Below are 26908 nucleotides of genomic sequence, written 5' to 3' on the forward strand. Positions count from 1 at the left end.
GAAAGACCCTTTCTGAAGATTGCCGCCAAGGCATCCTCATTCCATTTAGTCAGTACAGACCATTTTCTAAACTTCTGGCAATATGATTCTGCCGATTCTTGACCCTGAGACAGGGCCAACAAGTTCTTCTCAGCATGATCCACTGAATTAGGTTCGCCATACAATAACCCAAGCGCCTGAAAAAAGGTGTCTACATTAAGCAACGCCGGATTCCCAGGTTCCAGGGCAAATGCCCAATCCTGGGGGTCACCACGCAGCAGAGATATAATAATTTTAACCTGCTGGATGGGATCACCAGAGGAACGGGGTTTCAGAGAAAAAAACAGTTTACAGTTATTTTTAAAGCTCAGAAATTTGGACCTATCCCCAAAAAGCAAATCAGGAGTTGGAATTCTAGGCTCTAAAACTGGAGTCTGAACGATATAATCGGAAATACCCTGTACTCTAGCAGCAAGTTGATCCACACGAGAAGCCAATCCCTGAACATCCATACCAGCGCCGAACTCCTGAGCCACCCAGAGGCAAAGAAGGAAGAGAAAAAAAAAACACAACAGACTACAGGAAAAAAAAATGGCTCAGCACTTTCCTTCCCTTCTTCTGAGATGCGGTTAACTCATTGTTGGCCAGTTGTACTGTTATGATCTGGTGGCCTAAGAGCAGCATGGGACATACTCTGGAGAAGGTGGTACCTGTACTGACCGCAGACCCTGAACCTAACACCGCAACTAGAAGTAGCCGTGGAATGTACCTAGCGCTCCCTAGACATCTCGACACAGCCGGAGGACTAATTACCCCAAGAGATAGAAAAGGGAAAACTATCTTGCCTCAGAGAAAATCCCCAAAGAACAGGCAGCCCCCCACAAATATTGACTGTGAGAGGAGAGGGAAAAAACATACACAGACTGAAATGAGAATTTAGCAAAGGAGGCCACTTCTAGCTAAATAGAAAGGACAGGACAGAGTACTATGCGGTCAGTATTAAAACACTAGAAAATATCCACCACAGAAAATACAAAAACTCCACAGCTAACTAAAGACATGGAGGGTATATCTGCATCTCCAGAGATACCAGCTTGGCTAAACAAATCCTTATACAGACCAAGCTGGACAAGACAAAACATGGAAAATAACTGAACAATAAGACCACAGCATGTGGACAGCAAAATCAAGGCCAGAACTTATCTTTGTTGAAAAGAACTGCAAAGCAGAAGAGACCAGGCAGGGATGTGAATCCTCCAGGAACAATGGACAACTGGCACTGACTAAAGGGTGAAGCAAGACTAAATAGCCCTGTCCAAATTGCAAAAAGTGAAAACACCTGATAAATGCTGTGATTCAGAGACAGCAGCGCTACCATTTACAACCACCGGAGGGAGCCCAAGAGCAGAATTCACAACAGACGTCATCCAGCGGCACGTCTGTGTGAGAGGAAGCAAGATGAAGCAGGAAGAAGACAGATCGCTGGGCAGCGGAGCTGCAGGGATTTCTCCCTGCCCGCCGCAGCCACTCTGCAGGGGCTCCCCTCCACCTCTACACACATTGGGAGCCGGCACTCTGCAGCTTCTCTGTGCCGGCTGTCAGCTTGACAGTCAGCATAGAGAACAGCTGACTCCCAGACCGGGGGCGGCAGAATGCAGCCGCCAGGGGAGACACTGCGGACCGCCGAATTACAGTCATGGCCAAAAGTATTGACACCCCTGCAATTCTGTCAGATAATACTCAGTTTCTTCCTGAAAATGATTGCAAACACAAATTCTTTGGTATTATTATCTTCATTTAATTTGTCTTAAATGAAAAAACACAAAAGAGAATGAAGCAAAAAGCAAAACATTGATCATTTCACACAAAACTTCAAAAATGGTCCAGACAAAAGTATTGGCACCCTCAGCCTAATACTTGGTTGCACAACCTTTAGCCAAAATAACTGCGACCAGCCGCTTCCGGTAACCATCCATGAGTTTCTTACAATGCTCTGCTGGAATTTTAGACTATTCTTCTTTGGCAAACTGCTCCAGGTCCCTGATATTTGAAGGGTGCCTTCTCCAAACTGCCATTTTTAGATCTCTCCACAAGTGCTCTATGGGATTCAGGTCTGGACTCATTGCTAGCCACCTTAGAAGTTTCGAGTGCTTTCTCTCAAACCATGTTCTAGTGCTTTTTGAAGTGTGTTTTGGGTAATTGTCCTGCTGGAAGACCCATGACCTCTGAGGGAGACCCAGCTTTCTCATACTGGGCCCTACATTATGCTGCAAAATTTGTTGGCAGTCTTCAGACTTCATAATGCCATGCACACTGTCAAGCAGTCCAGTGCCAGAGGCAGCAAAGCAACCCCAAAACATCAGGGAACCTCCGCCATGTTTGACTGTAGGGACCGGGTTCTTTTCTTTGAATGCCTCTTTTTTTCTCATGTAAACTCTTTGTTGATGCCTTTGCCCAAAAAGCTCTTCTTTTGTCTCATCTGACCAGAGAACATTCTTCCAAAACATTTTAGGCTTTTTCAGGTACGTTTTGGCAAACTCCAGCCTGGCTTTTTTATGTCTCGGGGTAAGAAGTGGAGTCTTCCTGGGTCTCCAACCATAAAGTCCCTTTTCATTCAGACGCCGACGGATAGTACAGGTTGATACTGTTGCACCCTCGGACTGCAGGGCAGCTTGAACTTGTTTGGATGTTAGTCGAGGTTCTTTATCCAACATCCGCACAATCTTGCATTGAAATCTCATGTCAATTTTTCTTTTCCGTCCACATCTAGGGAGGTTAGCCACAGTGCCATGGGCTTTAAACTTCTTGATGACACTGCGCACGGTAGACACAGGAACATTCAGGTCTTTGGAGATGGACTTGTAGCCTTGAGATTGCTCATGCTTCCTCACAATTTGGTTTCTCAAGTCCTCAGACAGTTCTTTGGTCTTCTTTCTTTTCTCTATGCTCAATGTGGTACACACAAGGACACAGGACAGAGGTTGAGTCAACTTTAATCCATGTCAACTGGCTGCAAGCATGATTTAGTTATTGCCAACACCTGTTAGGTGCCACAGGTAAGTTACAGGTGCTGTTAATTACACAAATTAGAGAAGCATCACATGATTTTTCAAACAGCGCCAATACTTTTGTCCACCCCCTTTTTTATGTTTGGTGTGGAATTATATCCAATTTGGCTTTAGGACAATTCTTTTTGTGTTTTTTCATTTAAGACAAATGAAATGAAGATAATAATACCAAATAATTTGTGTTTGCAATCATTTTCAGGAAGAAACTGAGTATTATCTGACAGTATTGCATGGGTGTCAATACTTTTGGCCATGACTGTAGGTGGCCCGACTGCGCCCCCTGCCGGCTGCGCCCGGGGCATATGCCCCGGCTGCCCCCCCCCTAGATACGCCACTGTCTATGTGAACCTTTTTTAGTTACGAGTAAGTTCCCTAAAGCTGATAAAAATAGGACAGATCGTTTTTCCTATATAAAAGTAGCCACAGGGGCAAAAGATGACATATACAATGAATTTAGGCCTACATGTTATGAAGTCTCTGACTTCATGCATGACGGAACCTATTCTCAAAAGGTTTCCCTGTTAAATGATAGTCACAAAAAGAGCAACTTCTACATTTGAAATTACCTTTGGGACAGGATTTGTCCAACCAATTGTTAATGTAGGGAGAAATTCTGTGTTTTATTAACATGTCCCCAATATTATGGCAACGTTTAAAGGGAACCTGTCAACAGGATTATGCACAGTTACCTACACATAGTGTCAGGTCTGCGCCATTATACTGATTAAAATGATACCTTGGCTGAGGAAATCCGTCTTGGTTGTTGTCTAATCCTTATTTTTGAGTTAATGATATGCTCGTGCTCCGGGGCGGCCTGTGAGGGAGTCTTCATGTGGTCCTCTGCTTAGGTATTCATAATGAAGACTGCTTACAGGTCACTGATCCCTCAGTGACCTGCCCCCTAGTTTACATAATGAATATTATATATACATATTGAAAAAAATCACCTTCTGCAGCCATGCACCAGCCGTGGCACCTGCACTACAGCATAATCACATATGTACTGTGTTTGTAATTAATATGGTTGAAGTTACCCCCCCTTCATGCCGCGGCCCTTTTTCGTTTTTGTGTTTTCGTTTTTCGCTCCCCTCCTTCCCAGAGCCATAACTTTTTTATTTTTCCGTCAATATGGCCATGTGAGGGCTTATTTTTTGCGGGACGAGTTGTACTTTTGAACAACATCATTGGTTTTACCATGTCGTGTACTAGAAAACGGGAAAAAAATTCCAAGTGCGGTGAAATTGCAAAAAAAGTGCAATCCCACACTTGTTTTTTGTTTGGCTTTTTTGCTAGGTTCACTAAATGCTAAAACTAACCTGCCATTATGATTCTCTAGGTCATTACGAGTTCATAGACACCTAACATGTCTAGGTTATTTTTTATCCAAGTGGTGAAAAAAAATTCCAAACTTTGCTTAAAAAAAAAAAAAAAGTGCCATTTTCCGATACCCGTAGCGTCTCCAATTTTCGTGATCTGGGGTCGGGTGAGGGCTTATTTTTTGCGTGCCGAGCTGATGTTTTTAATGATACCATTTCGGCGTTGATGTGTTCTTTTGATCGCCCGTTATTGCATTTTAACGCAATGTCGCGGCAACCAAAAAAACGTAATTCTGGCGTTTCGGATTTTTTTCTCGCTACGCTGTTTAGCGATCAGGTTAATGCTTTTTTTTAATTGATAGATCGGGCGATTCTGAACGCGGCGATTCCAAATATGTGTAGGTTTTTTTTTTTTTATTGTTTTATTTAGGATGGGGCGAAAGGGGGGTGATTTAAACTTTTATATTTTTAATATTTTTTTCACATTTTTAAAAACTTTTTTTTTTTCACTTTTGCCATGCTTCAATAGCCTCCATGGGAGGCTAGAAGCAGGCACAGCCCGATCGGCTCTGCTACATAACAGCGATCATCAGATCGCTGCTATGCAGCAGAAATGCAGGTGTGCTGTGAGCGCCGACCACAGGGGGGCGCTCACAGCTACCGGCGATCAGTAACCATAGAGGTCTCAAGGACCTCTATGGTTACCTTCCTGATGCATCGCCGACCCCCGATCATGTGACGGGGGTCGGCGATGACGTCATTTCCGGCCGCCCGGCCGGATGTGGTTGTTAAATGCCGCTGTCTGCATTTGACAGCGGCATTTAACAGGTTAATAGCGGCGGGTGAATAGCGATTTCACCCGCCGCTATTGCGCGCACATGTCAGCTGTACAAAACAGCTGACATGTCGCGACTTTGATGTGCGCTCACTGCCGGAGCGCACATCAAAGCAGGGGACCCGACATGCGCAGTACATGTACGGCGCATGTCGCGAAAGGGTTAAAAAAAATCTATTTGAAATTGGCGCTCACCGTGCCTGCGCAGTAGCATCTATTGGTGTATATAGAGGTGATCCGATAGCTGTAACTGCGCAGCCATCTTACTAAAGAAAAAAGGTTCATGTAGATTAATCAAACATGTAGTGGAACAGCATGAGGCTGAAGTCACACTAGCGTATTGCATCCAATGCGAGAGCATGGGATGCGATATACTAATGACCCTTGGCTCCTGCTCTGCAGCGTCTCTCACAGAGCGGATGGGAGCTCAGCTGCGGAGGAGGCGGAGAAACTAATTTCTCCATCTCCTCCATTGCCAGGGTCAGCGTATAACACACATCACTTGGATGATATCCGAATGATGTGCGTTGTCTCACTCACACCCATAGACTTATATGGGTGCGAGTGAGCCGAGACTTGGCCAAGTGTCGGTGACAATCGCAGCACACTGAAAACGGCCGAGGAAAAAAACGATGATGGGAGCTGCCCCATAGAGGAATACTGGTCCAAGTGCTATGCGATTTTTTTTTTATCGCATAGCACTCGTCCGTATTATGTTCTGGTGTGACTCCAGCCTCATGCTGATCCAAAAGCCTTGCAGTTTGCAGGCATTGAACAGGTTAACTATCCAGAAAGAGGTGGAAATCATAATAAATACCTCCTGCAAAGAGAGGCAAAATGGATAATAAGAACAAATGTCAATGACCCAATGGGGCTAAATGACAGATCTGATTTGTCTGTTTTTAGAAAATGTTCTAATGTGGTTTTTTTGTTAATTAAATTTATAACATGACGTATACCACATGCACACCTGATAAAAAGGAAGTGATTGTTCGTCTGTGTATATTTGGACCCGCAGAAGTGCTGGGATAGGCGCAAAACAGCTGTTGTCCTCCTTCACTTCCCCTCTCCCCCTGCTTTTGTAAGTATTGTCCCGACATGGAATAAAGGACATTAATTTTTTTAAGCAATAGTGATGTGAACTGCCTCCCACCCTCATAGACCTTTTGCTTGATGATACTCCAAAGGTTCTCTATAGGTTTGAGGTCAGGGGAAGATGGTGGCCACACCATGAGTTTCTCCTTGTATGCCCATAGCAGCCAATGACTCAGAGGTATTCTTTGCAGCATGAGATGGTGCATTGTCATGCATGAAGATGATTTTGCTCCTGATGACACGTTTCTGCTTTTTATACCATGGAAGAAAGTTGACAGTCAGAAACTCTATATACTTTGCAGAGGTCATTTTCACACCTTCCGGAACCTTAAAGGGCCCTACCAGCTGTTTCTCTATGATTCCGGCCCAAAACATGACTCCTCCACCTCCTTTCTGACGTCGCAGCCTTGTTGGGACATGGTGGCCATTAACCAACCATTCACTACTCCATCCATCTGGACCATCCAGGGTTGCTCGACACTCATCAGTAAACAACACTGTTTGAAAATTAGTCTTCATGTATATCTGGGCCAACTGTAACCGTTTCTGCTTGTGAACACTGTTTAGGGGTGGCCAAATAGTAGGTTTATGCACCACAGCAAGCCTTTGAAGGATCCTACACCTTGAGGTTCGAGGGACTCTAGAGGCACCAGCAGCTTCAAATAACTGTTTGCTGCTTTGTAATGGTATTTTGGCAGCAGCTCTCTTAATCCAATGAATTTGTCTGGCAGAAACCTTCCTCATTATGCCTTTATCTGTATGAATTCTGTATGTTCTCTGTTTCAGTCACAAATCTCTTCACAGTATGATGATCACTCTTAAGTTTTCGTGAAATATCTAATGTTTTCATACCTTGTCCAAGGCATTGCACTATTTAACACTTTTCAGCAGCAGAGAGATCCTTTTTATTTCCCATATTGCTTGAAACCTGTGGCCTGCTTAATAATGTGGAACATAATTTTTAAGTAGTTTGCCTTTAATTAGAATCACCTGGAAAACTAATTATCACATGTGTTTAAGATTGATTTCCGTGATACATTGAGCACTGAGACACAATACCATTCACGAGTTTATTTGAAAAACAAAACAATTAAATCTTTATGACACTTAAATCCAATTTTCATAATAATTTGGAACACAGTGTAAAATTTTCAAATTTGGGGCTATAACAACATTTTAGTGGTAAAAATGTAATAATTTTATATTCACCGCTCAATGGTATAAATTTCTGTAAGGCACATTTGGTGTCATCATGCTCACTACTGTTAGAATCTGTTTTATTTTTTACCATCCGCCATCATGTTGTGGTTTTCTGGCTGCTGGTCTTTTTCCCCTTGTGCTGGGTTGTCTTAGGTCAGGTGATTGTATCACCCTTTATTACCCAGCACCTGCCTCCCATTCCTTCTTGGAAAACAGTGTTAATCCGCTAGAGTTCTGGCTAGGTGCTTTGATAGCTTTCTGTGTTTGTTATTGTGCAGTTCTGGGATCTCTGGTTCTGCTATCTTTAGTTTCTGTTTTCAGTTGGTTTCAGCAGCCGTCTCTATATTTCCCATTAGGAGGTGACCTGTTTTTTATACCCAGTCCTTAGATCTTTCAGGGACCTCCTTCCCCCTATCTATAGGTCTTCGCTGAGATTATCCTAGGATCGTCGGTGGGTCTATTCGCAAGGAATGGGTCGCCCACTCCATCGTAGGGTATCAGCCTAGTCTCAGTGCAGGGTCAGTTTTCCTCCTTCCATCCTAGTACTGTGTTGCAGTTCCCGTAACAACTACACCCCTAGATGAATTAGGCTGCCATCACACTGGCAGTATTTGGTCAGTATTTTACATCAGTATTTGTAAGCCAAAACCAGGAGTGGAACAATTAGAGGAAAAGTATAATAGAAACATATGCACCACTTCTGCACTTATCACCCACTCCTGGTTTTGGCTTGCAAATACTGATGTAAAATACTGACCAAATACTGCTAGTGTGACGGCAGCCTTAATTGAGAGGTGTAGTTTGTAAAATGATGTCACTTTTAAGGGACTTTGCCAATGTAACATGGCATCCTCAAACCATTCCAGCAATATCTGCATTCCAGAATGGCGCTTCTTCCCTTCTGAGCTTTTCACTGTGCCTCCAAAGTAGTTTTTGACCACACATGGGGTATCGGTGTACTCAGGAGAGTCTGAACAAGAAATTGTATGGCGCATTTTCTCCTGTTATCCATGTGAAAATGCAAAATTTGGAGCTAAAACAAAATGTTTGTGGGAAAAATATGATTTTTCATTTTCTCAGCTCAACATTATAATCTTCTGTGAAGCACCTGGGGTTCAAAGTGCTCATCAAACATCTAAATACATTCCATGAGGGGTCTAGTTTCCAAAATGGTGTCACTTGTGGTGTAGTTTCCACTGTATAGGCACATCAGGGGCTCTCCAAGCACGACATGGCGTCAGCTAATGATTCCAGCCAATTTTGCTCTCCAAAAGTCAAATGGGCACTCATTTCCTTCCGAGCCCTGCCGTGCACCCAAACAGTAATTTTCTTCCACATGTGGGGTATATGCCTACTGAGGAGAAATTGCACAACATATTTTGCTGTCTATTTTCTCCTTTTACCCTTGTGAAAATAAAAAATTGAGGGCTAAATTAACATTTCCATTAAAAAAAAAAAAAAATGTTAATGTTTTCCTTCCACATTTCATTAATTCCTGTGAAGCATGTGAAGGGTTAATATGCTTTTTGAATGTGGTTTTAAAGACTTTGAGGGGCGCAGTTTTTAGAATAGTGTCACTTTTGGGTATGTCCTGTTATATAGGCACCCCAAAGTCACTTCAGTTGTAATATGGTCCCTAAAAAAAGTTTTTTTAAATTTTGTAGATGTTGCTAGTCAACTTTTAACCTTTCTAACCCTTCTAAAGTCCTAACAAAAAAATTATGTTTAAAAAATTATGTAGATGTAAAGTAGACGTGATTCATCCCACACACAAAAGAAACTAGTGAGTTCTGCAATTTTTTTCTTTGCCTCCAAGCGTAGCATCACTCTCCCCGAGAGGAAAGCAATACCACTGCGACAACCAGGACCCTGGGGCGCCGCACTTACAACCACCCATATAGTCACAGTTAGCTGTTAGTGGTTGTAACCATGGATACCTAAAAAGCTACACATGGGGTAAGCAATATTGCGAATCAGAAGAACTACACTACATTTCTAATTGGAGGTAGTATTTTTACACCTACTACATATTGTTATAGGATCTTGGAGATTGGAATACCCCTTCAAGTTCCTAATAGATTATTAACCATGGTCATGTGAATGCTTTTGCTCATCTGTACCTCTTAAGTGTGGAGATCAGTGACAGCGGCTGTGGGTAGGGACAGGATTATTTCCTCATATAAATTTCTTTATGATAATTTAATTGGATGAATTTTTTGCTGATTAAAAGTGTAAAGAGATATTGCATATTTTAGTAGAAATATAGTGCTTTCTGCTAATGTGTATATTTCATATTGTACAGGTTACTGCGAATTGACCCATTTGTTAATATACTCAGGTTCCAACCCAAGGAGTACTGACAATTTTGGTCAGGTAAGCCACAAAATAATATATATGTAAATAAGAGAAAGTACATCAGCGGCACTAACCCACCATCTGACATCAACTGGTTATTCTTTTGCGGAGGTAGCAGGCGAACTCCGTGCTACAGCCTATCATACAGACTTTGGGTGCTCCTTCACGGGAATGCAGTCCTTATTTCATGTAACGTTTTTCAAGAAAGAAATTGTGCGGGCACTCACCAGTCTTCAATAAAAAATAAATCCTTTATTGTAAACGAAACATCCAGAAGAAGTGGTTAAGGCCGGGGGAGAGCAAGCTCGTGTGAGCGGGGGAGGACTACGGCCGTTTTGCGCTAACACTGCGCTTCTACGGGTCAGATTGTGTTCGGGAACTGACAGCGGATATAGTGCGTCGGCCAGGCACACCCCGCCGCTCGTTCCCTCCCACAACTCCAAAGATACAAAAAGCACAATTAAAAACATTTCTTTAAAAACAAAATCACAGGACAGAAGAGTACATATGAATAATACAGCATGTATCGCTACATAAGGGAAAAGTTTTTATAATAATATCACATCTCACATTCGAAAACGCCGCTTTCCCACTGGGCATGCGCATAAGCAATCTTCAACAGGGTACTACTGCGCCACCTAGAGGAATATGGACATATCCACCCTATCGTTAAAGCCGAGTGGACCCATAGCATTACTGCGCAGGATCCACCTGGCCTCACACCTCAAGAGTAGAGTATCCAAATCCCCACCTTGGGTCGGCAGAGTAACCCTTTCCAACCCTGCAAAGGTAAGACAATCCGTAACACCACCATGTCTCTCTCTCAAATGGGTAATGAAACGTGGGACTCCTTTCCCTGATGACACAGATCTAACATGCTCTCGGAAACGTATATACAGCGGACGAATAGTTTTCCCAATATAGAAACGTTTGCAGGAACAAAAAATAACATAAACTACGTGGTCCGTTTTACAAGTGATCAGCTCATTAACTACATGTGACAATGCTCCAATCTGGAGAAACCGGCCCGTTAAATGCTGATGACAGCACGAGCAGTGGCCACACTTAAAGTTTCCCTTCGGGGACATTTTTTGTAGCCAATTAGTATTGGGATTATTCACTCGATTCCTGACTAATTTGTCTCGTAATCTGGCACTCCTCCTATTGGCTATTCGGGGACCTCTCGCCACTATTTCTACCAATTCCTTGTCCCTTTCCAAGAGGTGCCAGTTCTTTTTTATGGCTAATCTAATTTGTTGATCCATACTGCCATATTTAAAGCAGAAATTAAATCTCCTGCCCATCTCTTGTTTTCGACCTAGCGTTTGTTTGGCTGAATCTGTTACCCTCTCATTTTTAACTCTGTCCAAGGTTATTGACAACATGTCCTCTGGATATCCTCTATTTACAAACCTGCCCTTCATTTCGTTAGCCTGGCGGAGAAAGCTTTCCTCAGTATTATTAACCCTGCTGACCCTTAAAAACTGGCTATATGGGACTGCCCGTTTAGTATGCGTCGGATGGTAACTATTATAGTGCATTAAGGTATTAGCTGTTGTTGGCTTACGAAAAAGAGAGGTGCACACCTTACCCTCTCTAATCTCCACCAAAACATCTAAAAATTCAAGGCGCCTACCTCCAAATACCGACGTAAACTTTTACTTTTACGAAAAGTAAAGGCATTTTGGGTACTACTGATAAAAGTGACAACTGTATCAAATTTATTTGTGAAGGATTAGATTTCGTGTTAACCCATAATGCCTTTACTTTTCAGGAAGATTGGTATTTGCAGCATGAGGGTACTGCGATGGGGACCCCGGCAACATGCACTTTTGCGAATTTGTTCCTGGGGTATTTTGAAGAGAAATACGTTTATTCTGATGATAATGTCTTTTTGCAACATATTAAGTTTTTCCGCAGATATGTCGATGATATTGTAGTGATATGGGATGGTTCTGAAGAATTGTTTCAGAATTTTGTGGGGTATCTTAATCAGACCAACAACCTAAACATGACCTTTACGTCGGTATTTGGAGGTAGGCGCCTTGAATTTTTAGATGTTTTGGTGGAGATTAGAGAGGGTAAGGTGTGCACCTCTCTTTTTCGTAAGCCAACAACAGCTAATACCTTAATGCACTATAATAGTTACCATCCGACGCATACTAAACGGGCAGTCCCATATAGCCAGTTTTTAAGGGTCAGCAGGGTTAATAATACTGAGGAAAGCTTTCTCCGCCAGGCTAACGAAATGAAGGGCAGGTTTGTAAATAGAGGATATCCAGAGGACATGTTGTCAATAACCTTGGACAGAGTTAAAAATGAGAGGGTAACAGATTCAGCCAAACAAACGCTAGGTCGAAAACAAGAGATGGGCAGGAGATTTAATTTCTGCTTTAAATATGGCAGTATGGATCAACAAATTAGATTAGCCATAAAAAAGAACTGGCACCTCTTGGAAAGGGACAAGGAATTGGTAGAAATAGTGGCGAGAGGTCCCCGAATAGCCAATAGGAGGAGTGCCAGATTACGAGACAAATTAGTCAGGAATCGAGTGAATAATCCCAATACTAATTGGCTACAAAAAATGTCCCCGAAGGGAAACTTTAAGTGTGGCCACTGCTCGTGCTGTCATCAGCATTTAACGGGCCGGTTTCTCCAGATTGGAGCATTGTCACATGTAGTTAATGAGCTGATCACTTGTAAAACGGACCACGTAGTTTATGTTATTTTTTGTTCCTGCAAACGTTTCTATATTGGGAAAACTATTCGTCCGCTGTATATACGTTTCCGAGAGCATGTTAGATCTGTGTCATCAGGGAAAGGAGTCCCACGTTTCATTACCCATTTGAGAGAGAGACATGGTGGTGTTACGGATTGTCTTACCTTTGCAGGGTTGGAAAGGGTTACTCTGCCGACCCAAGGTGGGGATTTGGATACTCTACTCTTGAGGTGTGAGGCCAGGTGGATCCTGCGCAGTAATGCTATGGGTCCACTCGGCTTTAACGATAGGGTGGATATGTCCATATTCCTCTAGGTGGCGCAGTAGTACCCTGTTGAAGATTGCTTATGCGCATGCCCAGTGGGAAAGCGGCGTTTTCGAATGTGAGATGTGATATTATTATAAAAACTTTTCCCTTATGTAACGATACATGCTGTATTATTCATATGTACTCTTCTGTCCTGTGATTTTGTTTTTAAAGAAATGTTTTTAATTGTGCTTTTTGTATCTTTGGAGTTGTGGGAGGGAACGAGCGGCGGGGTGTGTTGTGAATTTGGATTCTGGGCTCCCCCGGTGGCTACTGGTGGAATTGAACTTGTGACATCATCTTCCCTGTTCACCTGTTCTGATTAGATCTGGGTGTCGCTATATAACCTGGCTTCTCTGTTAGATGCTTGCCGGTCAACAATGTTATCAGAAGCCTCTCTGTGCTTGTTCCTGCTCCCAGACATCTACTAGATAAGTTGGACATTCGTCCATGTTTTGTTTTTGTATTTTGGTTCCAGTTCACAGCTGCAGTTTCGTTACTGTGTCTGGAAAGCTCTTGTTGATCAGGAATTGCCACTCTGGTATTATGAGTTAATGCCAGAGTCCTAAAGTAATTTCTGGATGTGTTTTGTTAGGGTTTTCTACTGACCATGAAAGTATGCTTTCTGTCTTCTGCTATCTAGAAAGCGGACCTCAAATTTGCTAAAACTATTTTCCTGCTGCGTTTGTTGTTTCATCTCATATCACCGCCAATATATGTGGGGGGCTTCTGTCTCCTTTTTGGGCATTTCTCTAGAGGTGAGTCAGGTCTTATATTTCCCTCTGCTAGCATTATTTAGTTCTCCGGCCGGCGCTGGGCATATAGGGATAAAAAGTAGGACATGCTACCTGGCTACTTCTAGATGATGCGGTAGGTTTAGTTCATGGTCAGTACAGTTACATCTTCCAAGAGCTTGTTCCTATTGAGGCTTATGCTAGTTCTCTGGCCATGGAGATCATGACAGTTTGACCGGCCCACTAAAGGGTTAAAATCCTTGGCTGAGAAAGGAGAGAAATAAGAAGTCTGCTGAAAATTTTTTTTTTTTTTTTTTTTTCTCTAGTAGTTAGTGTGCTCTTAATTGGATCACTTGCCAGTCTGTCTATGCTGCAGTCTTTCTTTTTTTTCTCTCTCCTTCTAATCTTTGAATGGCTCTATGTTCACCTGTCTATAATGGATCTACAGAGTGTAACTGCAGGTTTGAATAATCTCGCCACGAAAGTACAAAGTTTGCAAGATTTTGTTGTTCATGCTCCGGTATCAGAGCCGAGAATTCCTTTGCCGGAATTCTTCTCAGGGAATAGATCTAGCTTTCAGAATTTTAGAAATAATTGTAAGTTATTTTTGTCCCTGAAATCTCGTTCTGCTGGAGACCCTGCACAGCAGGTTGGGATTGTGATTTCCTTGCTCCGCGGCGACCCTCAAGATTGGGCTTTTGCATTGGCACCAGGGGATCCTGCGTTGCGCAATGTGGATGCGTTTTTTCTGGCCTTGGGCTTGCTTTATGAGGAACCTCATTTGGAACTTCAGGCAGAAAAAACTTTGATGTCCCTATCGCAGGGGCAAGATGAAGCTGAAATTTACTGCCAAAGATTCCGTAAATGGTCTGTGCTTACTCAGTGGAATGAGTGTGCCTTGGCGGCTACTTTCAGAGAGGGTCTTTCTGATGCCATTAAGGATGTTATGGTGGGGTTCCCTGTGCCTGCAAGTCTGAATGAGTCCATGACAATGGCCATTCAGATCGATAGGCGTCTGCGGGAGCGCAAACCAGTGCACCATCTGGCGGTGTCCACTGAGAAGACGCCAGAAAACATGCAGTGTGATAGAATTCTGTCCAGAAGCGAGCGGCAGAATTTTAGACGGAAAAATGGGTTGTGTTTCTATTGTGGGGATTCTACTCATGTTATATCAGCATGCTCTAAGCGTACTAAAAAGCTTGATAAATCCGTTCCCATTGGCACTTTACAGTCTAAATTTATTTTGTCTGTGACCCTGATTTGCTCTTTGTCATCTATTACTACGGACGCCTATATCGACTCTGGCGCCGCTTTGAGTCTTATGGATTGGTCCTTTGCCAATCGTTGTGGGTATGATTTAGAGCCTTTGGAGACTCTTATTCCTCTGAAGGGGATTGACTCCACCCCATTGGCTAATAATAAACCACAATACTGGACACAAGTGACTATGTGTATTAATCCGGATCACCAGGAGACTATTCGTTTTCTGGTGCTGTATAATCTACATGATGATTTGGTGCTAGGATTGCCATGGCTGCAGTCTCACAACCCAGTCCTTGACTGGAGAGCTATGTCTGTGTTGAGCTGGGGATGTAAGGGGACTCATGGGGACGTACCTTTGGTGTCCATTTCATCATCTATTCCCTCTGAAATCCCTGAGTTCCTGTCTGATTATCGTGACGTCTTTGAAGAACCCAAGCTGGGTTCGCTACCTCCGCACCGTGAGTGCGATTGTGCTATAGATTTAATTCCGGGTAGTAAATACCCAAAGGGTCGTTTATTTAATCTGTCTGTGCCTGAACATACTGCTATGCGAGAATATATAAAGGAGTCCTTGGAAAAGGGACATATTCGTCCATCGTCATCTCCCTTAGGAGCCGGTTTTTTTCTTTGTGTCAAAAAAAGACGGCTCTTTGAGACCATGTATTGATTATCGGCTTTTGAATAAAATCACGGTTAAATATCAATACCCATTGCCGTTGCTGACTGATTTGTTTGCTCGCATAAAGGGGGCCAAGTGGTTCTCTAAGATTGATCTCCGTGGGGCGTATAATTTGGTGCGGATCAGGCAGGGGGATGAGTGGAAAACCGCATTTAATACGCCCGAGGGCCACTTTGAGTATTTGGTGATGCCTTTTGGTCTTTCTAATGCCCCTTCAGTCTTCCAGTCCTTTATGCATGATATTTTCCGCGATTTTTTGGATAAATTTATGATAGTGTATCTGGATGATATTCTGATTTTTTCGGATGATTGGGACTCTCATGTCCGGCAAGTTAAGAGGGTTTTTCAGGTTTTGCGGTCTAATTCTCTGTGTGTCAAGGGTTCTAAGTGCGTTTTTGGGGTTCAGAGAATTTCCTTTTTGGGATATATTTTTTCTCCCTCTTCCATTGAGATGGATCCTGTCAAGGTTCAAGCTATTTGTGATTGGACGCAGCCCTCTTCTCTTAAAAGTCTTCAGAAATTTTTGGGCTTTGCCAACTTTTATCGTCGATTTATTTCTGGTTTTTCGGATGTCGTTAAGCCATTGACCGATTTGACTAGACAGGGTGCTGATGTTGCTAATTGGTCCCCTGATGCTGTGGAGGCCTTTCAGGAGCTTAAGCGCCGTTTTTCTTCTGCCCCTGTGTTGCGTCAGCCTGATGTGACTCTTCCTTTTCAGGTTGAGGTCGACGCTTCTGAGATCGGGGCTGGGGCAGTGTTGTCGCAGAAAAGTTCTGACTGCGCCGTGATGAGGCCTTGTGCCTTCTTTTCCCGTAAATTTTCGCCCGCTGAGCGGAATTATGATGTTGGGAATCGGGAGCTTTTGGCCATGAAGTGGGCGTTTGAGGAGTGGCGCCATTGGCTCGAGGGGGCCAGACATCAGGTGGTGGTATTGACTGACCACAAAAATTTGATCTATCTTGAGACCGCCAGGCGCCTGAATCCTAGACAGGCGCGCTGGTCATTATTTTTCTCTCGGTTTAATTTTGTGGTATCGTACCTACCGGGTTCTAAGAATGTTAAGGCGGATGCCCTTTCTAGGAGTTTTGAGCCTGATTCACCCGGCAACTCTGACCCCACAGGTATTCTTAAGGAGGGAGTTATCTTGTCAGCCGTTTCTCCAGACCTGCGGCGGGCCTTGCAGGAGTTTCAGGCGGATAGACCGGATCGTTGTCCGCCTGATAGGTTGTTTGTTCCTGATGATTGGACCAGTAGAGTCATCTCTGAGGTACATTCTTCTGCATTGGCAGGTCATCCTGGAATTTTTGGTACCAGGGATTTGGTGGCAAGATCCTTCTGGTGGCCTTCCCTGTCACGAGTTGTGCGAGGCTTTGTGCAGTCTTGTGACGTTTGTGCTCGGGCCAAGCCTTGTTGTTCTCGGGCTAGTGGATTATTGTTGCCCTTGCCTATTCCTAAGAGGCCTTGGACACACATCTCGATGGATTTTATTTCAGATCTGCCTGTTTCTCAGAAGATGTCTGTCATCTGGGTGGTGTGTGACCGTTTTTCTAAGATGGTCCATTTGGTTCCCCTGCCCAAATTGCCTTCTTCTTCCGAGTTGGTGCCCCTGTTTTTTCAAAATGTTGTTCGTTTGCATGGTATTCCTGAGAATATCGTTTCTGACAGAGGAACCCAATTTGTGTCTAGATTTTGGCGGGCATTCTGTGCTAGGATGGGCATAGATTTGTCTTTTTCATCTGCTTTTCACCCTCAGACTAATGGCCAGACCGAGCGGACTAATCAGACCCTGGAGACATATCTGAGGTGTTTTGTGTCTGCTGACCAGGATGATTGGGTTGCTTTTTTGCCATTGGCGGAGTTCGCCCTCAATAATCGGGCCAGCTCTGCCACTTTGGTGTCCCCGTTTTTCTGTAATTCGGGGTTCCACCCTCGATTTTCCTCCGGTCAGATGGAATCCTCGGATTGTCCTGGAGTGGATGCGGTGGTGGAGAGATTGCATCATATCTGGGGGCAGGTGATGGACAATTTAAAGTTGTCCCAGGAGAAGACTCAGCTTTTTGCCAACCGTCACCGTCGTGTTGGTCCTCGGCTTTGTGTTGGAGATTTGGTGTGGTTGTCTTCTCGTTTTGTCCCTATGAGGGTCTCATCTCCTAAGTTTAAGCCTCGGTTCATCGGTCCGTATAAAATATTGGAGATTCTTAACCCTGTTTCCTTCCGTTTGGACCTCCCTGCATCCTTTTCTATTCATAACGTTTTTCATCGGTCGTTATTGCGCAGGTATGAGGCACCGGTTGTGCCTTCCGTTGAGCCTCCTGCTCCGGTGTTGGTTGAGGGTGAGTTGGAGTACGTTGTGGAAAAAATCCTAGACTCCCGTGTTTCCAGACGGAGACTCCAGTATCTGGTCAAGTGGAAGGGATACGGCCAGGAGGATAATTCTTGGGTCACTGCATCTGATGTTCATGCCTCTGATCTGGTTCGTGCCTTTCATAGGGCCCATCCTGATCGCCCTGGTGGTTCTGGTGAGGGTTCGGTGCCCCCTCCTTGAGGGGGGGGTACTGTTGTGAATTTGGATTCTGGGCTCCCCCGGTGGCTACTGGTGGAATTGAACTTGTGACATCATCTTCCCTGTTCACCTGTTCTGATTAGATCTGGGTGTCGCTATATAACCTGGCTTCTCTGTTAGATGCTTGCCGGTCAACAATGTTATCAGAAGCCTCTCTGTGCTTGTTCCTGCTCCCAGACATCTACTAGATAAGTTGGACATTCGTCCATGTTTTGTTTTTGTATTTTGGTTCCAGTTCACAGCTGCAGTTTCGTTACTGTGTCTGGAAAGCTCTTGTTGATCAGGAATTGCCACTCTGGTATTATGAGTTAATGCCAGAGTCCTAAAGTAATTTCTGGATGTGTTTTGTTAGGGTTTTCTACTGACCATGAAAGTATGCTTTCTGTCTTCTGCTATCTAGAAAGCGGACCTCAAATTTGCTAAAACTATTTTCCTGCTGCGTTTGTTGTTTCATCTCATATCACCGCCAATATATGTGGGGGGCTTCTGTCTCCTTTTTGGGCATTTCTCTAGAGGTGAGTCAGGTCTTATATTTCCCTCTGCTAGCATTATTTAGTTCTCCGGCCGGCGCTGGGCATATAGGGATAAAAAGTAGGACATGCTACCTGGCTACTTCTAGATGATGCGGTAGGTTTAGTTCATGGTCAGTACAGTTACATCTTCCAAGAGCTTGTTCCTATTGAGGCTTATGCTAGTTCTCTGGCCATGGAGATCATGACAGGGGTGTGCCTGGCCGACGCACTATATCCGCTGTCAGTTCCCGAACACAATCTGACCCGTAGAAGCGCAGTGTTAGCGCGAAACGGCCGTAGTCCTCCCCCGCTCACACGAGCTTGCTCTCCCCCGGCCTTAACCACTTCTTCTGGATGTTTCGTTTACAATAAAGGATTTATTTTTTATTGAAGACTGGTGAGTGCCCGCACAATTTCTTTCTTGAAAAGCCACAAAATAATGTTTGTATGATCAACGTGTTTGATCTGGCTTAGTAAATTAGGGATGTAAAAAACTGTGTTTTTATAAATATAAAAAATATTTTGAGTATTTTTACTTTACTTTATTACCTCTTGTACTTGGGTGAAAGCAGAACATTAATGCTACGTTCACACATTCAGTATTTGGTCAGCAAGTGAAAAATACAGAAGTGGTGACATGTTTCTATTATACTTTTCCTCTGATTGTTCCAGTCCTGATTTTGGCTTACACATACTGATGTAAAATACTGACCAAATGCTGAATGTGGCCCAACACCTGTAATTGTATGTAATATTGGGCTTGGGGAGTGCTCTGCCTCAACAACAATCACTGTCCTGGCATTTCATTTGCTGTGCCTACAATCATATATTAGTAAACAGGGGCCTAACAAAAGTCTAAGGCTATGTGCACATGTTGCTGAATTGACGCGGAAATTTCCGCGGCAATTCCGCAACTCCCTGCCGCTGGTAAAACGCATGCGGAATTGGCATGTGTTTTCCCTCTAAACACTAGCGTTTTGCAAGCATAATTAGCTTGCAGAATGCTAGCGTTTTCCAAGCGATCTGTAGCATCACTTGGAAAAATGATTGACAGGTTGGTCACACTTGTCAAACATGCTCCCAGCAACTCCCTTTCCCAGTGATGCCTCGCGACAATGACCCCAGATGACATAGCATCACGCGAGACCGCTACGTCATCACAGGTCATTGTTGCAAGGCATCACTGGGAATGGGAGCTGCCGGTAGCATCGCTAAGGCCTGGGCTGGATCCGGGGGCTGCCAGAAGGTGAAGTATATAACTATCTTTTATTTTAATTATTTTTTAAGGGCCTGGACGAGAGTCTCTTCTCCTCCACCCCAGGTACCATCCGCACATGATCCGCTTTGCGCATGGTGGGTGTAGCCCCATGCGGGAAGTAAGCAGATCAATGCATTCCTATGTGTGCGGAATCGCGGCGATTCCGCACAAAGAATGAGCATGCTGCGTATTTTTCCCATGATGCGATTCCGCCGCAGAAAAATATGCAGCATTAGCACAGCATAGTGGAATCCCATTGAATTCAGTGGGTTGTGTTGTGTATGAGTTTTCGCAGCGAAAAACCGCGGAAAAAATGCATACAATCTGCAACATGTGTGCACATAGCCTAAAGGTGTGAGCAGGGTCCAGCAGGCTGTCATATGTATTTGGGCAGGCAATTCTGTAATGGCACAAAGTATGACATGATGCCCCCTGCATGGCTCTCCTTCTACATCCATAAGGCTTCATTCGTTATGACGTTTCAGTTACTAATAGTATGGGCTTGTAGCTATACATAGGACCGCTTTATCATAAGGATATCAGTATCCATACCCCTCTATAATACACATCCTCAGTGTATAATTGATTTTTAATGCCGCGTTCTTTTGATTGGAAAATGACTGCCCTTATTGTTTATACATAATAACGGTACTTTGCTCGACAAAAGGCAGGCTTCGTGGCAGAAGTGGACATGCTCTAATCAGTTTTAGCTAGTAAAAGGAATGACTTCTAAACATGATGTCTTTATGTGACTAGCTGTACATCAAGAAATTCTTAAACGGTGTATGAAAAATGTACAGTATTACCATGGGAGTTTGCTGTGTCAGGAAAACCGAAACAAAAGTTCAGACTGGTTTCTAACCACAGGAATGTCAATTATTTTTTTTCCTTTAAAAATGTTCACAGAAATACAGCAAAAAGCAGGAGTTGCACTACATTTCTTTTCTTTGTATGAAGAGGTGGTTTTGAGCCACTTCTATTATAGGTTTGTGGCATGAGCAATTTCCTAATATAGTATCATTGCTGTAATCGCTCCCGCTGCAAACTCCTCTGCTGACAGTCAGAAGTAATAGCAGGCAACAGATTCTGTTTGTATGAGTCTGTTTTCTAGGAATTATGGGAGAATTCACCAGGATTTTTTTCTGACAGATTTTTCCAGAACATATGTATTTATATATTAATTGAATATACATTGAGCAGCGAAAATCAGGTGAATGCATATGCTGTTTACTGGAGCTACAGCAGTTATAGGCTCTCAAAGATATATAGGTGCTTCTCACAAAATTAGAATATCATTAAAAAGTTAATTTATTTCAGTTCTTCAATACAAAAAGTGAAACTCATTATATACAGTAATTACAAACAGAGTGATCTATTTCAAGTCTTTATTTTCTTAACAATCCTTTCAAGGCTGCAAGTTATCCCGGTTGCTTGTGCACCTTTTTCTCCCACACTTTTTCCATCCACTCAACTTTCCATTAAAATGCTTGGATACAGCACTCTGTGAACAGCGACCTTCTTTAGCAATGACCTTTTGAGGCTTACAAAAGGTCATTGTGGAGTGTGTCAATGACTGCCTTCTGGACATCTGTCAAGTTAGCAGTCTTCCCCATGATTGTGGAGCCTACTGAAACAGACTAAGGGACCTTTTTAAATGCTTAGGAAACCTTTACATGTGCTTTTTGTTAATTATTCTAATTTACTGAGATAATGACTTTTGGGTTTTCATTGCCTGTAAGCCACAACCATCAACATTAACAGAAATAAACACTTGAAACAGATCACTCTGTTTGTAATGACATATAATATATGATTTTCACTTTTTGTATTGAAGAACTGAAATAAATTAACTTTTTGATATTCTAATTTTGTGAGAAGCACCTGTACCTGACCAGAAAAATTCTAATTAATTTACAGATTACATATTTTAAATGTATCTAACTTAATCACATTCATTTGTTATTGCAGGAATGGTTATTATTTTCAGTGGGGGTCCAAAACCAGCAACCCTTAGTGATCATTTGTTTCAGTTCTCTCTGTGGTCAGATGTGCATACATTACAGAACAGCGTAGCTCCATATACGGTGGAATGGCCGTTCTCATGTACTGCATCTCGGCTCCTGTTCACTTCAGTGTACTGAACTGTGCTGTTCACCCCCTGTTCACTGTGTATATCAGGTGCAGTGGGAGCTACAGACAGCTGAGTGGGGGGGTGCTGGGAGGCAGACCCTCTCTGATCTGATATAAATTACATTAATGCCTTAGTCTATGACCTATGCTGATATTAATAACGTATTAGTATTAAAGTGGTTCTTCAATAATGTGATAAACATGGCCCCTATATCATAATTCAACCTGCACTTATCCTAGTCACATGTCAGCACAGCTGAACGCTGAAGGAACAAAGATCAAGACTATCACAACTGTCAAGTGGAGCTGTCATCTTAACCCCTTCACCCCCGGAGCTTTTTCCGTTTTTTCGTTTTTTGCTCCCCTCCTTCCCAGAGCCATAACTTTTTTATTTTTCCGTCAATATGGCCATGTTAGGGCTTATTTTTTGCGGGACGAGATTTACTTTTGAACGATACCATTGGTTTTACCATGCTATGTAACAGAAAACGGGAAAAAAATTCCAAGTGTGATGAAATTGCAAAAAAAGTGCAATCTCACACTTGTTTTTTGTTTGGCTTTTTTGCTAGGTTCACCAAATGCTAAAACTAACCTGCCATTATGATTCTCCAGGTCATTATGAGTTCATAGACACCTAACATGTGTAGGTTATTTTTTATCTAAGTGGTGAAAATATATTCCAAAGTTTGCTAAAAAATAAATAATAAAAATTGCGCGATTTTCCGATACCCGTAGCGTCTCCAATTTTCGTGATCTGGGGTCAGGTGAGGGCTTATTTTTTGCGTGCCAAGCTGGCGTTTTTAATGATGCCATATTGGTTTAGATACGTTCTTTTGATCGCCCATTATTGCATTTTAATGCAATGTCGCGGCGACCAAAAAAAACGTAATTTTGGTGTTTTGATTTTTTTTTCTCGCTACACCATTTAGCGATCAGGTTAATCCTTTGTTTTTATTGATAGATCGGGCGATTCTGAACGCGGCGATACCAAATATGTGTATGTTTGATTTTTTTTTTATTGTTTTATTTTGATTGGGGCAAAAGGGGGGTGATTTGAACTTTTATATATTTTTAATTTTTTTATATTTTTAAACACTTTTTTTAAATTTTGGCATGCTTCAATAGCCTCCATAGGAGGCTAGAAGCATGCACAACTCGATCGCCTCTGCTACATAGAGGTGAAGTACAGATCACCTCTATGTAGCAGAAATGCAGGTGTACTTTGAACGCCGACCACAGGGTGGCGCTCAAAGCAATCGGCCATCAACAACCATAGAGGTCTCAAGGAGACCTCTGGTTGTTATGGCAATGCACCGCTGACCCTCGATCATGTGACGGGGGACAGCGGTGCGAGCACCTCCGGCCGCGCGGCCGGGAGCGCTAGTTAAATGCCGCTGTCAGTGCTTGACGGCGGCATTTAACTAGTTAATGGGCGCGGGTGGATCGCGATTCCGCTCGCGCTCATTGCGCGCACATGTCAGCTGTACAAAACAGCTGACATGTCGCGGCTTTGAGGTGGGCTCACCGCCGGAGCCCACCTCAAAGCAGGGGATCTGCCAGCTGACGTACTATTCCGTCAGCTGGCAGAAAGGGGTTAAGGACACATTTTTCAGTCGAGAATCGGCAATAACATGAGACGGATTAAATCTTTTCACTGACTGAACACAAATGTTCAGCAGAAGGGTTATGTCATGTGTGATCAATCCATGAACAGATTTTTTCCATCTTATATCAGCACTGTTCCTAGGTTAAGAGAGGTGTGTGTATTGGTTTCTTCAGCATGCATCTGTGCCAGACCACAATCTTAGGCCTCTCACACGTCAGTGCGGCCGGTACGTGTGGTGACAGTTTTCACACGTACTGATGACACTTACACAGGTAGACCCATTCAAGTGAATGGGTCTGTGCAAATGTCAATGTTTTTTCCACGAACCGCGTATATGTAGGCAAAATACGCTGACATGTCCATTTTTTAGCAGCAGCACGGCAAACGTCCACAAACATGCACACTGGCTCTCACCATTCTCACCTGCTCTGCCGGTGATCAGCACAAGCAGGGGAGAATGTTGAGTTTTACTCAGCTGATTACAGCGAGAGCAGGCTGCGGCTGATGGGACAACCCTCTGCTGTCAGAGTTAGCAAGGTTGGTTATTAAGAATAGAGGGGTCCCAGTGCTAGTTTTTAAAATTGTTTAAATAAATAATTAAAAAAAAACAGCATGGGGTCCCCCCCCCCCCATTTTTGACAACCAGCCTTGCTAAAGCAGACAGCTGGGGGCTGCTATTCCCAAGCTGGTAAGGGGCTATGGATATTGACCCCCCAGCCTAAAAATAGCAGCCTGCAGCCACCCAGAAAAGGCATCTATTAGATGCTCCAATTCTGTTGTTTTGACCGGCTCCTCCCACTTGACCTGTAGAGATAACAAGTGGGGTAATATTTGTTGAGTTGATGTCACCTTTGTATTGCCTGGTGACATCAAGCCCACAGGTTAGTAATAGAGAGGCACAGAAAGTATATAGACACAGAAAGTATAAAGTCTTTTATTTGAGATAAAAACACTGAGCTGAACTGTGGTGATTGGTGAACTCAGTGACTTTTTCTGATGAGATCACCGCTGATCAATGATGCTGCACTCGCAGCAGCTAATTCATCAGTGTTTCTCAGCCTGGACTGTCTCATCTTGGTACCGTCCAGGTTGAAAACTAAAATGTCAGCCAGGGGAGGGATATTGTTATTTTTTATATTTTTGTTTTATTACATGAGATGAGGGACTCAATGGAATGGGCGTTAGGTGAGTATATCTGTGTTTGTTATTTTTAAATAAAAATGGAAAATTGTGTTTTGTTTTTATTTCAAATAAAAGACTTTATACTTGCTGTGTCTTTATTTACAATACAACTATAAGATTCGTAATGGAGAGGTATCTTATAGACACCTATCCATTACTAACCCATGGGCTTGATGTCACTAGACAATACAAAGGTGACATCAACCCCACAAATATTACCCCACTTGCCACCGCTACAGGGCAAGTGGGAAGAGCTGGGCTTACCAACCTGAGAATACCAGCCCCCAGCTGTCTGCTTTAGCGAGGCTGGTTTTTAATAATGGGGGGGGACCCACTCAATTTTTTTAAATTATTTATTTAAGTAATTTAAAAAAACAGAGCAGGGACCCATCTATACTTCATTACTAGCCTTGCTGACAGCCCACAGCTGTCAGTTTTGCCTGGCTGGTTATCAAAAATACAGGATAATCCACAATGTTTTTTATTTATTTATAGCATAGGTGCCGCCTGTTCTCACTGTTATTAGCGACAGCAGGTGTAGGCTGATGGGAGTAATAGTCACATCAGCCGCTGCCTGGTCTTGCTCTTGAATCAGTTGAATATAACTCTCAACATTTTGCCCTGCTCGTGCTGATCGCCAGCAGATCAGGGGAGAATGATGAGAGCCACCTTCAGCACCCGGTTCTGGGGAACAGCACTAACTGTACCGCTACTTCCCAGGTGCACAGATACATGTGGTATTGAGGCGGCACACGGGCGGCAAATGGTTGCCACACGTCTACCACACGTGTACCACAACTATTAACACACACGGACACTGATATCTCTGTTACTAGTTTTTCCGGTACCAGAAATGTTAGGACGTGTGAAACCGGCCTTATTGTCACCAGACTCTCAACCCAAATATACCGTATATACTCGAGTATAAGCCGAGAATTTCAGCCCATTTTTTTAGGCTGAAATTGCCCCTCTCGGCTTATACTCAAGTCATACCAAGGGGTCGGCAGGGGAGGTGGAGTGGCAGCTGTCTAAGCATACTCACCTGCTCCTGGCGCGGTCCCTGGTTCCCCGGCGCTGACAGCTTCTTCCTGTAGTGAGCGGTCACATGGTACCGCTCATTACAGTAATGAATATGGACCCCACTCCACTCCCATAGGGGTGGAGCTGCATATTCATTACTGTAATGAGCGGTACCATGTGACCGCTCACTACAGGAAGAAGCTGCCGGTGCTGGGGAAGCATGGACCGTGCTAGGAGCAGGTGAGTATAAGCAGTGCGCGATATTCACCTGCTCCCTGTTCCACCGTCGCCGGCCACCGCTGCGTCTTCTGCATCCTCTGCACTGACGCTCAGGTCAGAGGGCGTGGTGACGCGATTAGTGCGCACCGCCCTCTGCCTGAGCAGTCAGTGCAGTGGACGGGGAACATAGTGGCGGCTGGCAGCGGTGGAATGGGGAGCAGGTGAGTATAGCAAGTGCCGGGGGCCTGAACGACGAGAGGTGAGTATGTGATTTTTTTTTTTTTATCACAGCAACAGCATATGGGGCAAATGACTGTATGGAGCATCTTATGGGGCCATAATCAGCATTTATGGAGCATTACATGGGGCAAATGGCTGTAAGGAGCATCTTATGGGGCCATAATCAGCATTCATGAAGCATTACATGGGGCAAATGACTGTATGGAGCATCTTATGGGGCCATAATCAGCATTTATGGAGCATTACATGGGGCAAATGACTGTATGGAGCATCTTATGGGGCCATAATCAGCATTTATGGAGCATTACATGGGGCAAATGACTGTATGGAGCATCTTATGGGGCCATAATCAGCATTCATGAAGCATTACATGGGGCAAATGACTGTATGGAGCATCTTATGGGGCCATAATCAGCATTTATGGAGCATTACATGGGGCAAATGACTGTATGGAGCATCTTATGGGGCCATAATCAGCATTTATGGAGCATTACATGGGGCAAATGACTGTATGGAGCATCTTATGAGGCCATAATCAGCATTTATGGAGCATTACATGGGGCAAATGACTGTATGGAGCATCTTATGGGGCCATAATCAGCATTTATGGAGCATTACATGGGGCAAA

At 43.6% G+C, this 26908-nt stretch overlaps 1 protein-coding gene across 4 annotated transcripts in view; it reads left to right on the forward strand.

Annotated features, from left to right (window-relative positions):
* Positions 1–26908, forward strand: part of LOC143790285 (uncharacterized) — a 213488-nt gene that overhangs the window by 120554 nt on the left and 66026 nt on the right. For all 4 annotated transcript variants that reach the window (XM_077279107.1, XM_077279106.1, XM_077279104.1 and 1 more), the window contains exon 3: positions 9796–9866. In XM_077279107.1, coding sequence (XP_077135222.1) covers positions 9796–9866 — 71 coding nt within the window. The remainder of the gene's footprint in view (positions 1–9795; positions 9867–26908) is intronic.

The sequence above is a fragment of the Ranitomeya variabilis genome, chromosome 1, assembly GCF_051348905.1.
Source record: "Ranitomeya variabilis isolate aRanVar5 chromosome 1, aRanVar5.hap1, whole genome shotgun sequence".
In the NCBI taxonomy this organism is placed as follows: domain Eukaryota; kingdom Metazoa; phylum Chordata; class Amphibia; order Anura; family Dendrobatidae; genus Ranitomeya; species Ranitomeya variabilis.